Source organism: Monodelphis domestica, chromosome 7 (assembly GCF_027887165.1).
Source record: "Monodelphis domestica isolate mMonDom1 chromosome 7, mMonDom1.pri, whole genome shotgun sequence".
NCBI lineage: Eukaryota > Metazoa > Chordata > Mammalia > Didelphimorphia > Didelphidae > Monodelphis > Monodelphis domestica.
In genome coordinates this window covers 99,529,785-99,543,960 of record NC_077233.1, presented here as the reverse complement: position 1 = coordinate 99,543,960, position 14,176 = coordinate 99,529,785, and the positions used below count along the sequence as shown (strand labels likewise).

General features: G+C 38.3%; 1 protein-coding gene across 1 annotated transcript; it reads left to right on the top strand.

Annotated features, from left to right (window-relative positions):
- The first annotated feature begins 6,817 nt into the window (after positions 1-6,817).
- LOC103104254 (antimicrobial protein CAP18-like) lies at positions 6,818-10,283 on the top strand. Its single transcript, XM_007499678.2, has 4 exons — positions 6,818-7,033; positions 7,767-7,874; positions 8,761-8,850; positions 9,890-10,283. The coding sequence occupies exons 1-4, from the start codon at positions 6,854-6,856 to the stop codon at positions 10,055-10,057; spliced, it is 546 nt and encodes a 181-aa protein (XP_007499740.2). The 5' UTR covers positions 6,818-6,853; the 3' UTR covers positions 10,058-10,283.
- Positions 10,284-14,176: the final 3,893 nt, after the last annotated feature.

The window sequence follows — 14,176 nt, the reverse complement described above, 5'->3', positions numbered from 1 at the left end:
GTGATCCCTCATTATATATGCCACTTATTCATATGTAAGAGATTACGAGGTGCTGCAGTGCATAGATACCTGGACATTTCCTCCAGCCTCGGACATTTCCTCCAGCATCAGACATTTCCTAGTTATGTGATTGTGGGCAATTCACTTAACTAACCTTTTCCTGCCTCCATTCTCTCATCTATTAAATGGGAATAATTGTTATAAAATAGAAAACCCACAGACTCCAAATAGACAATTGAGGTAAATAAAGTAAAAGACCAAATTTCTCCAAATCAAGGTAGAAAGTTAGATTTTATTGAAAGAGGGCCAAGTCCTCCAATAAAAGAGTTCTCTTGCATGTATTACGTTGTCAGACCCTGGCAAGAGACAATGCCCAGAGGCTGAGACCTGGTTTATATAACAAAATGAATACTTCCGTACAAGGTTGATGACATATCACAAGAAATAATATCATATAGACCTTATTTAGAAACAGTTATCCAATTACAGAGCTGATTGGTCAGTTCATTTCAGTAAACCCATATTAGTCTACAGTTCAAGTCAAATGACCATTACCTCTCTCCCAACTGATGTAGGGGGAAGGATGGCTTTTTGCAAACAGGGAAGGGTGCTTGATGTTTGTGCCACATTGAGACATGAAATTCAGATAGTCAGCATCTTATAAAAAAGGGGAGTACAAACTTAGGAAGGGGATAGACATCCCTTTAGAAGCAGTTTTTAAGCCTTAGTTTGAAACCCTTCTAAAAATCATGAATTCTACTGATGATATTAAGATTATAATGGACTTTATACTAATCACTTTAGAATCGCAATACTAATTATTATAACCTCTCACTATCACTAAACTCCAATCAAATATAAGGGGATGAGGGCCGTTTTTCCTGACATAATAAAAATAGCACCTAACTCCCAGGGTTGTTGTGAGAATCAAATGAAGTACTATTTTTAAAGCATTTTGCTAACCTTAAAGTGCTATGTAAATTCTAGCTAGTATTGTCATAAAAGTTTATAAACAAAGAAAGTAGGAATATAGGTCAAAATAGTTGTTATTGTCCTCTTGATTTCTTTTTCCAGGCCAATAAGTACAAGCATTAGTTTTTTCTAATTTTTTAGTGTCTTCCTGTCCACAAAAGTACTATTTGGTTGCCTTATCATGGTATAAGAGTGACTTTCAGTCATGGAAGTTGACGTCAGTGGATCAGTAATCTTGAGAGTGAAGGGATCTACCACATTGGAGTGGAAAAACTTTCCAACTATGATCTAAGCAACAGAATTTATGTAGTTCCCAAGTAAAGAGAAATCATCATCTGTGGATTGGACTCTACAGTGAGAAATTCTTTGATCACAGCTGTCTAGGAAACAAAGAAAATAACAAAATGGCCCCTTGTTTTGGCGTGGTCCTTTTCTTTCTATCATGACCATAGTAGAGTGGTATCCAAATGGACAGAAAGAACCTTTAAACAATAATGTAGCTTTCAATGTCTTACACATAAGAGCATTTTTTTCTTTTGTTTTGATGTTCATCTTTAATTTCCTGCTCTTGCTTTAATCTTCCAGAAAATATTTTAAAATCTGACTTAGCCAGGAGAGCTACAGGAATCCCTTCAGAAAACTGCCTTTTTCTGTCTTATCACAATCATTCCTGTTTGTGTCCTCAGTATTCCATTGCTTAGAGGCAAGCCAAGAGCAAATCCTAGGCAAGAAGAATTCTAACTTTCAGAATCCCTGTCCTAGTTCTTTTGTATTTATCCTTAATTACTTGCTGTAGCCTCTATCTTCTAGAATATATCTTTTAAAAATCTAAGATCAATACAGATGCACACATTTCTTCAGGCAGCTTGCACTTCTTATCCGACTAATTTCTATTTGTGACTTCGAGATTTCACTTCCTAAAGGACAGTCAGTCCTGAATTTTGTAGTTCTTTAATTTTGCCATCCTGGATTAGTACTGATCAGTGGAAAGTAGGAGGGAGAGATAGATAAGGAAATATTAAGTCTAACAATCCAAAATCTGATCCCTGCCTTCCAGAAACTTCCAGTTTAAGTAGAGTATCAAAGGATCATGTACAAGCATCTCCTCCACAACATGACTTTTCTCATTATAATTTCAATATGTCAAGATTTGGCATAAGAAATTAGGTGGGAATTCTGGGGAGTTTTGCAGAAGCTGCAGATGACATGGGAAGGCCAGCTGACAACACAGAAAAGGTTTTGAAACTCATGCATAAAATGTATGTATATATTGTATGATATCAACATGTTATATCTTTTAATGCCACAGATGTACAAAAATTTTTACTGTAAAAAGTCCGTAAAAGAAAAACAAAAATTCAGACTTCTCCTCTGGTATGAAGGGAGGACCAAAAAAAAAAATCGAGGCTTTTTTCCAGAACTCAAAGGATGCTGTTTCCCTAATACTCCACTATGTGAAAAGAATATCTATAATATTGACCCTGGAAGGGGCCTTAAAGTTCCAGTCCCCTAGAATAAAATGTGTACACAAATGAATACAAGTATTTCAGGTAAGACTACCATGTTTCAGGTGCCATTGTCTCTGTTCCTGCTTTCTGCAAGATGGCAGCTAGTAGAGTCATCTACAGTGACTTCAGTCCTATCTAGCTAGCTACTCATCTCTGGTCAGCTGTTCAGAGAATCATAAAACCTACTAAAGGGAGAAAGCTAGTTCTCTACTTCCCTAGGTAATCTACATTTTCAAAGAAGCCTTTGTTTCTAAACCCAGCAACTTAGAACAGAATGTGGTATATGTGGAAGAGACCAACCTGAGTAGAGCAGGCAGTGTGTTGGGGAAGAGAAGGGGACGGGAAAATTGGTGAAAGGTGAACTAGAATAGATTGTGTAGTTCATCATAGGAGAATCATAAAGAATCCAGGAACTAGGGGCAGCTAGGTGGCTCAGGGGATAGAGTACTGGGCCTGGAGTCAGGAAGACTTTATCTTCCTAAGCTCAAATCTGGCCTCAGACACCTGTTAGCTGTGGGAGCCTGGGCAAGTCACTTAACCCTGTTTGCCTCAGTTTCCTCCTCTGTAAAATGGACTGGAGAAGGAAATGGCAAATCACTCCAGTATCTTTGCCAAGAAAACCCCAAATGGGTTCATGAAGAGTCAGACATTACTGAAATGACTGAATAACAAGGAAGCATGCCTAAGTTAGGAACAGAGTTTTCCCTCATTGATGCATTCCATTTAAACAAATATTTATTAAGCATTGAAATGATTACAGAAGCACTAGGGGAGGTAAAGAGTTCACATAATACAAGTCCTTCTTACTTGCTTAAGTCTTCCTAGTCTCTGAATTCTTCATACTACTTGTTTCTTGAAGAGCAACATTTTATTACATGTATAGCCCAGGGTTTTTAAAAGTCATTCTCTTCTTAATGTACATCCACTTTGTTTCCAGTTCTTTGCTACTTAAGAAAATGTTGTTATGAATATTTTGTATATTTGGGACTTTTTTCTGTCTGCAGTCTCCTTGGGGTATGTATGCTTTGCAGGGGGATCTCTAATTCGAAGAGTGTCATCATTTAAGTCACATTCCTTATTTGTACTTTGTAATAAGAAAGCTAGAGGAAGAAGATCCAATTACAGTCCTCAATCAATTTAGAATACGGGGTAAATTAATATCCTTCCAAACTGCTCTCCCTGCCTACATTCTCCTTCCTTTGAATCCAATTGGCGTACCTCTTCTAAGGTCGTCAGATTTAAGATTATAAGATTGAGAATCTAATAGGACTTTATTGTTAGGTAATCCAGGCAAATTCTCTCATTTTACAGAGCTCCAGAAACAGCATTCAGTTGATTGGGATAGGGAGTGGGGTTAAGTGGAGAAGAGATGCCCAGGAACTACACTGAATCCTCTTCTTAGACTGACTGGTATGAAAAAGTTCATCCTTTGTTCTGTATAAGCCTATATCCAGAAGACTTGGGCTAGGAAGTCATCCTTCTCCCTGGCTGGGGGGTGATGGAAGATCACTTTCCAATCTACCCCTTGTACTTGTGCTACCCAAGAGTGGTAATTCCCACCTGCCAAGGCCTTTACGTGATCTAGAGCATCTCTCCAAATTATCTCATCCTCATGACCAACTGTGAAAGACTTGGGTACTCTCAGCAATGCAATAATCCAGGACAATTCTGAAGAATTTATGACAAAAAATGCTACCCACCTCCAGAGAAGGAAGTGTTCAAGTCTGAATACAGATGAAAGCACGTGATTTTTTGCTTATTTATTTGGGCATATGGTTTGGGGTTTTGGCCTTATATGATTATCCACTTACAAAAATGGACAATATGGAAACATGTGTGTAATCCAGATCAAATTGTTTGCCAGCTCCTAGAGGAGAAAGGAAACAGAGGAAGGGGGATATTTTGAATCATATAACTTTGGAAGACTTATATGGAAATTTCCTAATACATGTAATTGGTTAAAAAAATATAATAAATTACCAAAATTCGTCATTCTTGCCCATTCCTTATCTTGGAATCAACCAACCAGGCACCTGGAGCCTCTCTCACCTCTCTTTTCTGGGAGGAGGCCTGACAGATGAGCAATAAAGGCCTCCCAGCATCCTGCCCCTTGACACCTATACCCTCCAGCCCTCTCCCATCAGTAAAGCCCTGGTCACTTAAGTCCTAAGTCTACTTCTGTTTTAGCTTTCTCTTTTATTACTGTGCCAAACTTCCTCCACATTTCTGTTAAAATGGATCACTTTCTGCCCCACTCCCAATTCTATGCTTTGCATGCTATGTGTGAGTCAGAAAGACTGTCTCTGACAGTTGTGAGTTCGTATGTAAGTGAGTCTGATTTCCTTCAATCAATCCACAAGAATTTATTGTGACTCTTATGTGCCAGACACTGTGCTAGGCACTGGTAATCCAAATTCAAAGAATGAAGCTCAAAACAAGCTTACTTTCTAATTGGGGAAGCAACAAAAAAGGATATTGATATGTACTGCATAAAGGTAGGATGAATAATTCCAAATATGTACAAAATAGTTAAATACAAGGTAGTTTGATGCACTATATAAAGCATAGTTTTTGGAGCTGAGAGATCTGAGTTCAAATCTAGTTTCAGACACTTAATAGCTGTATGACCCTAGGCAAATTACTTAACCTCTGCCTACCCCAGGTTCCTCATCTGTAAAATGGACATGATAATAGCACATACTTCATTGTTGTAAAGATATATATGAAATATTTTATAAACTTTTAAGCTCTATATAAATGTTGGCTATTATAAATGTTAAGTTCTTTATGATATGCCTCATTCCTTTCTTTTTTAATTAATTTATTTATTTTAAAAAACCCTTACTTTCTGTCTTGGAATCAATATTGTGTATTAATTCCAAGGCAGAAGAGTGGTAAGGGCTAGGCAATGGGGGTCAAGTGACTCACCCAGGGTCATACAGCTAGGAAGTGTCTCAGGCCAGATTTGAACCAAGGACCTCCCATCTTTAGGCTTGGAAATGCCTCATTCCTTAAGAAGCAGTGTGGTCTTATGGAAAACCAGTCTGGATTTGGAGCCAGAGGACTCTCACACAATTCTTATACTTAGATAAGCAAACTGAGGCCCAAAGAGGATAGATAATTTACCCAAATATATACAAATATAAGTCACAAAGCCTGAATTTTAACCCAAATCCTCTGATTCCAAATCTGTGCTCTCTTCTCAAGAGATGAAGCCTTGTCTGAATCCCTGACTGTTAATGCTCTTCGTCCCAAACTACCTGGTATATAACTACTTTGAACATATGGGATTTATTTCACCTTATATTTATGCTGGTAATATTTTCATATTCAGTCATTGAGAGTAGAGTTGGTTTCCTGCATCCAAGTCCAATGATTGTTTCCATTCCCCTGCCAAATTTTCTGCTCCGAGGCAGGGGCAGGGGAGAGTGACAGCAGAAAACAGCATCCAAACCTGCCTTTGCCCCTAATTACTATGAAAACTTGATCAAGTCACTCAACCTCTATAGCTCTCAGTGGTCTCATTAGAAAAATGAGGGGGCTGGGCTAAACTGACCTTGAAGGTCCTTTCCACCTCTAAGTCAAAGATCATCTATGACCTATAAGAGGTGACAAACACAGAGTCCAGTGAAGTCAGCATTACTCCCCAAGTGCTGGGAGAACCAGATTAAAATATAATTAGGAAATATGTAACAAAATAAATACAACTAGAATAGAACATAGGTACTATTAATACTATATATTATTTTCTGATTCAATATGCAGTGAGCAGAAGCTCAGTGGCCTGTTTCTACTTGAGTTTGACACCACTGATCTACTAAAATGAAAGAGAAAAGAAGCGTGGTACAATGTAAAGAGTCTTGGGTTTGGAGTCAGAGAATCTGGATCCTTTTCTTTTATTTGCCTAATATGTATATGGGAGAAAATCTCTTGGTCTCTCCAAGTCTTGATTTCTTCATCTGGAAAAGGGATGTGTGGTGGCCTTAGTAACCTCTGGATTCTATTTCAGATTTCAATCTATAACCCTTTGGGCCAACTCTTTCCACTTTTTTAATTATATCTCATTCTAGATATCTGCCCCAGTTTATTGCTGACAGCCCTGAGCATCTTGAATGCCTTCTTGAATTGGCTTGGGGGGAAATAGATGGTGTACATTGTGGAGTAATCAACAAATCTCCTCTCTGGTCCGATTCCTATCTCTAAACATATCTGTAAAATGAGTTGAAATGATTTTGAAAGCCATTGGTCAATCCCTGAGAGTGACCGAAGGCCCTCCCCAACTGCTAGCCTTTCTAGGGATATAAATATGGAGAACATCAGCCAAAGAAACAAGGAATATCAGCCCAAGCAAGGATATCAGCCGAAGAAACAAAATGGCAAGCTTCAGAATTTTGCTTCCTCTGCTCCTTCTGGGGCTGATGGAGGTTAAAGCTACTGAAGTCCGAGGGCTTTCCTATTACGATGCTCTAACAATTGCTATGAGCCATTTCAATAGCAAGTGTGATGAGAAAAATGCCTACTGGATAACTGCAATTACACCCCAACTTAAGTGGGTGAGTACTTGGGAGGAATAAGAAGAATGGGAATAGAGGCTCAGAGCTGAACTCTGGCAAAAAGCTCCAGAATCATAGATCTATAGATAAAAGGAAATCTAGATCCTTGGGAGAGAGGGTGGTCTATGGGTAGATGAGTCCATGAATTTGGATGGGCAAAATAATTTTGACTGAACTTTGGTTTCCTTTGGAATCCTTTGCATTTCATTTTATGCATTTCAAAATATTTTTTAACCCTTACCGTCCATCTTAGAATCAATACTGTGTAGGGTTCTAAGGCAGAAGAGTGGTAAGGGCTAGACAATGGGGGTGAAGTGACTTGCCCAGGGTCACACAGCTGGGAAGTGTCTGAAGCCATATTTAAACCCAGGATGTCCTGTCTTTGAGCCTGGTCATCAATTCCCTGAGCCACCCAGCTTCCCCTTATATTTAAAAATATTGTTTCTAGAAGAAGCCCAGAGATTTCTCTATACTGAAAAAAGGATCCATGACACACATTTGCTCTTACTCAACCCCATCTATTTTCTAGATTAGGAAACTGAGGTCCAGAGAGCTGAAGGTCTTGAGTCCGAGATGGGATTTGAATCCAGAACTGGTTCCAAAATCAGTGATCAATTCCATTGTACTATAAGAAATAAGGCATGGGAAGGGGACAGGAGGCAGAATCCTTAAGGAATAAGAGACTTGGAAAGATGCAATAAAAGTCTCAAATTATTCTTCTCCCCATGTTCAGGATAGAAAATCCAAAGAACCCCACCGTATGGGTTTCGCTATACAAGAAACTGAATGCCTGAAAGGAGAAACCCGCACTCCTAGCAAATGTGCCTTCAAAAAAGACGGGGTAAGAGCCACATTTCTCCCCCATGCTTCCAAACCCCCTGCCTCATCTGCCCTCCTCCAAACTCACTTCTCTGTCTCTATCTCTTTGCCTCCCCTCTCTCTCCCTTTTTGTCTTTCTCTGATTCTGATTCTCTCTCTGTATCTTTGTCTTTTCCTATCTCTATCTCTCTTTCCTCTTCTCTCTTTCATCTTTCCTCTTCTTTGCTCTTCTATTTTAGAATAAAATAAAACAAATATGCGTTGTGTTTATTAGTATACTGAGTTATAATAGCAATAAGACCCTTGAAGATCCTGAGTAGATTAAATGTAACTGGAAAATATTTGACAAAATAACTAAATGTACATTGAAGCATGGGCAATGTTACTTTTTTTTAAAGCCCTTACCTTCCATTTTAGAATCAATACTTTGTATTGGTTCCAAGACAGAAGAGTGCTAAGGACTAGGCAATGGGGGTTAAGTGGCTTGCCCAGGATCATACAGCTGGGAAGTGTCAGAGACCAGATTTGAACCCAGGACTGCCCATCTCTAAGCCTGACTCTCGATCCACTGAGCCACCTAGCTGCCCCTGGTAGTGTGATATTTTAAAACTAAGTCAACAGGTCACCCTCATGTATGGTTTAGTAGCTCCTCTTTCTTTTTGAGTGTGACATCTCTGGGTTAGATGGGCTCCAAGGTCCCTTCCAACACTAACTCAAGAGATCCTAATGTCCTAAGCATGGAAGAAAGCAACACTGGGGACCTATGATTGGGTCTGAGGGAGGAATGAAAAGGGGGAGTAAAGAATGCAAAAAAGAAAGAAATACTGTGTATTTCCTGCTTTTCTCATGTGATTGAGACCTAAAGCTTTCCTGAACATCTCTCTTTCTTTCTCTCTCTCAAACTGTAGGAAGAGAAGTATTGTCGGGCAGCAGTCAAATTCATCTGTGACGGTGAAGCTGATGTTTGGGTCCGCTGTTCTCCCATGGCGAGTAACACGGTAAGTGATTCCTGATGCCCTTCCTGACCCTAGAGTCAGCAGTTACAAGAAGAGCAGCCAAATAGGAAGGGGTCAATTGGGAAGATTCATAGGCATCTAGCTATAATTATGCAATTAGTGAATGTAGTGCAGTGACAAGAACACGGGTTTTATGCCCAAATGCCTGAGTTTGAATACCACCTTGGCCACTGAGAGAATGGAAGAGCCAAGATTTACTCTTCCCTTTGGACCTACTATTCTTTCCACCATAGAACAGCTGCCTCATGGAGTTAATAGAATTGGAAACTGAGGGGACACCCATCAATTGGGAAATTGCTGCACAAATTGTGGTATATGGTTGAGATGGAATACTATTGAGGAATAAGAGATGACAAGGGGTGGATGTTTTCAGAAAAAATGTGGGAAGACCTATGTGAACTGATACAAACTGAAGTGAGCAGAGCCAGGAGATCATTGTACACTGAAATAGCAATATTGTATGATGATCAACAATGACTTAGCTATTCTGATCAATACAATCCTTACGCTGATCAAAGGCAATTCCAAAAACCTAATGATGAAAAATACTATTGAACTCCAAATGAAAAAAAATGATGAGTCTGAATGCATATTGAAGCATATTTTTTTAACTTTCCTTATTTTTTCTTAAGTGTTTTTTTTTGGTTTGGGTTTTTTTGCAACATATATAAAATGGAAATATGCTTTATATGCATGTATAATCTATATAAAACTTATTGCCTTTTCAAGAAGGGGATAGGAGAAGGAGGGAGGGAGTGAATTTAGAACTAAAAATTAAAAAAAATATGTTAAAATTTTTATTTACAATTAATTGTGAAAATATAAAATGAAAGAGAGGAAGGAAAAAAGGAAAGAAAAAAGGAAGGAAGAAAGATAGGAAGGAATGAACAAACGAACGAAGAAACAAAGGAATGAAGGAAAGAAGGAAGGAACGAAGGATCTTAATAAGATTGTAAAACTAGAGAAATGGGAATTATTATCACTGGTCCCTAAATATTGAACTCTATTCTTTATCCTACAGATTGTCAGAAGAAGCAAAAGAGGAATTAAAGTTCCTGGTTTCGTGAAAAAGTTCCTCAAAGATGTTGTTAGTGAGACCATTTCCCATAGTATTCCTAAAGCCATTTCAGCAGTGGATAAACTTATTAAAAAAAAGAAAAAAGGTGCTACAACACCACGTGTGAAGTAAGAAGACCTGAGCTCAGACACTAGCTATGCAATCCTGGATAAATGTCTTAATCTCTTCTACCTTGGTTTCCTTGAATGTAAAATAGGAATAATAACAGCACCTACCTCCCAGGGTTTTTGTGAGGAGCAAGAGATAACAACTGTAAAGTAATGCCATATAGTTGGTGCTTATTTAATACTTGTACCCTTAATTTCCCTCATGTGTAAATAAAGACTTCTTTTTATAATCCAACCTGGTTTTTTGTTTGTTATCATTTGTCATTTTGAAAACAAAGTAGTTTATCTTTTTCTTTGTTCTTTCTTAAGTGCCTTCTCACCATTTCACTTGATCTTCCCATTAGTCCAGAGGAGGACAAGCAAGAGGGTGAGGAGATTGGAGACTAGGCCATATGCAGACTAGTTGAAGGAACTGAGAATGTTTAGTCTGAAGAAGGGACAACTTGCTGGGAATGGGATCCCTGACTTCAATTCTCTGAAAGGTTGTCATGTGAGAAGATGGATTAGACTTGCTGTCCTTGGCTCTAAATGTCAATGGGTAGATATTATAAGGAGGTAGGTCTGGGCTAGATAGAAAGAAAAAACTTCTAGAAATTAGATCTGTCTCAAAGGAACACTGGTTGCCCTAGAGGAAATGAGTTCCCCATTAATGGAGAGAGGTCTTCAAGCGAAGGCAGGATTCCTGCTTGTCAGGAATGTTGTAGAGGGGGATGTTTGTGAGGGTACGGTTGGGGCTAGATAATCTATGAGGTTCTCTGCAAGTAGTCAGAGAAGGGATTATTGTCCCTAATTTTGTAAATTAAACAGGTGAGTTCTTGAGAACTTTTTGTAAGCAATTTTCTTTAGTAAAACAGATGAGGGTTTTCCGTAATACTGTGCTATTGACCTACTCTAAGAGACAGTGGAGGGATGAGGCAAGATGGTGGAGTAGGCAGAAGCTCAGAGAACTCTCCTAACATTCCCCACCAAACAACTTTAAAGTATGTTCAAGTCAAATTCTGGACCCAGATGTACAAAAATATTTATTTACAACAGCTCTTTTTGTGGTGGCAAAGAATTAGAAATTAAGAGGATTTCCATCAATTGGGGAATGGCTGAACAAATTGTGGTATATGATTGAGATGGAGTACTATTGTGCTATAATAGGTGACAAGGAGTAGGTGGTTTCAGAAAAGGGTGGGAAGACCTATATTCACTGATGCAGAGTGAAGTGAGCAGCACTACATCATTCTTCACAGTAATAGCAATATTATATAATGACCAACTGTGAAAGCCTTGGCAATTTTGATTAGTACAATGATCAAAGATGTAAGTCCATGACAAAAATGCTATCTACCTCCAGAAAGAGAACTGATGAACTCTGAGTGTGAATTAAAATATCATGTTTCTGCTTTATTTTTCTTGATGTTTTTGTGATGTGAGTAAAATGCAAATATGTTTTGCACAATTTCACATGTGTAATTGATATCACATGGCTTGCTTTCTCAATGGGTGGAGGAGGGTCTTGAGGGAGGGAGAGAATTCAGAACTCAAAATTAATTTTAAAAGAATGTTATAAATAAATAAATATTTTAAAATTATTTTTGGTAACTAGAATAATTTCAAGAAGTTAAAATCATTCCTTACTTGAGCTCCTAGATCTACCTGCTTTCATAAATTATTCAATTTAATTTAATGAATAGATCAATTGTTTATAAATAAATGAATGTTTCTAAGTGGCTTGCCAAAAACAAAGAGAAAATGGGGCAGTGAATAGAGAACTGGACTGAGAGTCAGGAAGCCCTAATTTCAAATTCATCCTCAAAAACTTACTTGCCTCAGTTTCTTCATTCATAATATGATATAATAATAAATCATTTTCATGAAGATAAAAAACCTCTGACAAAGGACTAATCACTCAAATTTATAAGGAACTAAATCAATTGTACAAAAAAATCAAGCTATTCCCCAATTGATAAATGGACAAGGGACCTGAACAGGCAATTTTCTGATAAAGAAATTAATACTATTAATAAGCACATGAAAAAGTGTTCTAAATCTCTTATTGTCGGAGAGATGCAAATCAAAACAACTCTGAGGTATCACCTCACACCTAGCAGATTGGCTAACATAACAGCAAAGGAAAATAATGAATGCTGGAAGGGATGTGGCAAAGTAGGGACACTAATTCATTGCTGGTGGAGTTGTGAATTGATCCAACCATTCTGGAGGGCAATTTGGAACTATGCCCAAAGGGCGCTAAAAGACTGTCTGCCCTTTGATCCAGCCATAGCACTGCTGGGTTTGTACCCCAAAGAGATAATGGAGAAAAAGACATGTACAAGAATATTCATAGCTGTACTCTTTGTGGTGGCAAAAAATTAGAAAATGAAGGGATACCCTTCAATTGGGGAATGGCTGAACAAATTGTGATAGCTGGTGGTGATGGAATACTATTATGCTGAAAGGAATAATGAACTGGAGGAATTCCATGTGAACTGGAACGACCTCCAGGAATTGATGCAGAGTGAAAGGAGCAGAACCAGGAGAATCTTATACACAGAGATGGATACACTGTGGGACAATCGAATGTAATGGACTTCTCTACTAGTAGCAATGCAGTGATCCAGGACAATTCTAAGGGACTTATGAGAAAGAATGCCATTCACATCCAGAGGAAGATCTATGGGAAAAGAAACATAGAAGAAAAACAACTTGATCACATGGGTCAATGGGGATATGATTGGGAAAGTGGACTCTAAAAGATCACCCTAGTACAATTACCTAGTACAATAAGGAAATGGGTCTTGATCAAAGGCACATGTTTAACCCAGTAGAATTGAGCGTCAGATACAGGAGGGGGCTTGGGGAAGGGGAAGAAAGGAACTTGAGTCTTTTAACCATGGAAAATTATTTTAAATCATCTAATTACATAAAAACATTTTTAAAAGAAGTGATATCTGTTGTAAGACAGAATGGTGGAAAGGGGTAGGCAATTGAAGTTAAGTAACTTGCCCAATTTTTTAGACCAGATTGGAACCCAGAACCTACTATCTCTAAGACTGGCTCTCAATTCATTCAATTACTTTGCTGCCCCCACATAGTAGACAATTAATAAATGCTTATGGAGGTAAATTGAATTGACTATTACTGAGTCTGAACTCTGGATCCTATGGCCAGCATCTAGTACCATAATTATATAGATCGGATTTTTCTGGGATAATCCCAATGTCAAGGAAAGAGTATTTTTTAAACAAGATTTGGGAGGTAGCGAGGTAGCATAGTGGATAGAGTGTTGGGCCTGGGAAGATCTGGGTTCAAATTTGAACTCAGAGATTTCCTAGCTGTGTAAAGCTTGGCAAGTCAATTAATCCTGTTTTCTTAGTCCTTGCCCTTCTGTCTTAGAGTTGTTAAGACAGAAAGTAAGGGTTTATTTTTTTTTAAAAACCACAAGATTCTGAAATATAGTGGCAAAAGCTTCTCAATTTGCAGTCAGACTCTCGGGTTACAAATCCAGCATTGTAACCTTGAGCAAGTTACTGTTCCTGTCCAAACTCCCTCCATTTCCACATTTGTAAAAGAGTAGTCTTGATTCAATGAATTTAGGATCAGATTTAGAGGTATGTTGGAGTGGAGAACCTTACCTATCACCTAGTCCAACCTTTTTGTGTCACAGATGAAGAAACTGAGGCCTATAGAAGTGACTGGCCCCAAAGATCCCTTCCACTTCTAGCATCATGTTGCAGCTTTGATAAGCTCTTAGTCCACATCCCACTGTCAAGGAGGCCGTGGCTGGTTCCATCTCCCTTCTGGGTTCTAGTTTCACCTCTGAGGAGTGATGGGGTTGTCTTTCTAATGCCATTGTCTTGAGTCCCCATTCTGATGTGTTTTCCCTGATATCAATCTCCCACTACAGTAAAAATCATGTACTAGTCATTTGGAAAATATTGGTAAATGTTGATGCATTTCCTTATACAATATCAAAGAATCACATTTGTAAATATCTTCACCTATCTCATCAGAAAAGTCTTTAAGTAGAAGGAAGCTGTCAAGCTCACAGGGGAAGATGGGAATTTTCCAAAGTTCAAATTTTTCACTTGAAAGCTCTTATTTTATCATTGACAACAGATACTATCAATTGTTT

Bases quoted from the DNA above. Each gene is read 5' to 3' on its own strand.
- LOC103104254 (XM_007499678.2), top strand. From the start codon at position 6,854: ATGGCAAGCTTCAGAATTTTGCTTCCTCTGCTCCTTCTGGGGCTGATG. The intron at 7,875-8,760 runs GTAAGAGCCACA...CTCAAACTGTAG, and splicing joins GTGCCTTCAAAAAAGACGGG to GAAGAGAAGTATTGTCGGGC. The intron at 8,851-9,889 runs GTAAGTGATTCC...TTTATCCTACAG, and splicing joins CTCCCATGGCGAGTAACACG to ATTGTCAGAAGAAGCAAAAG.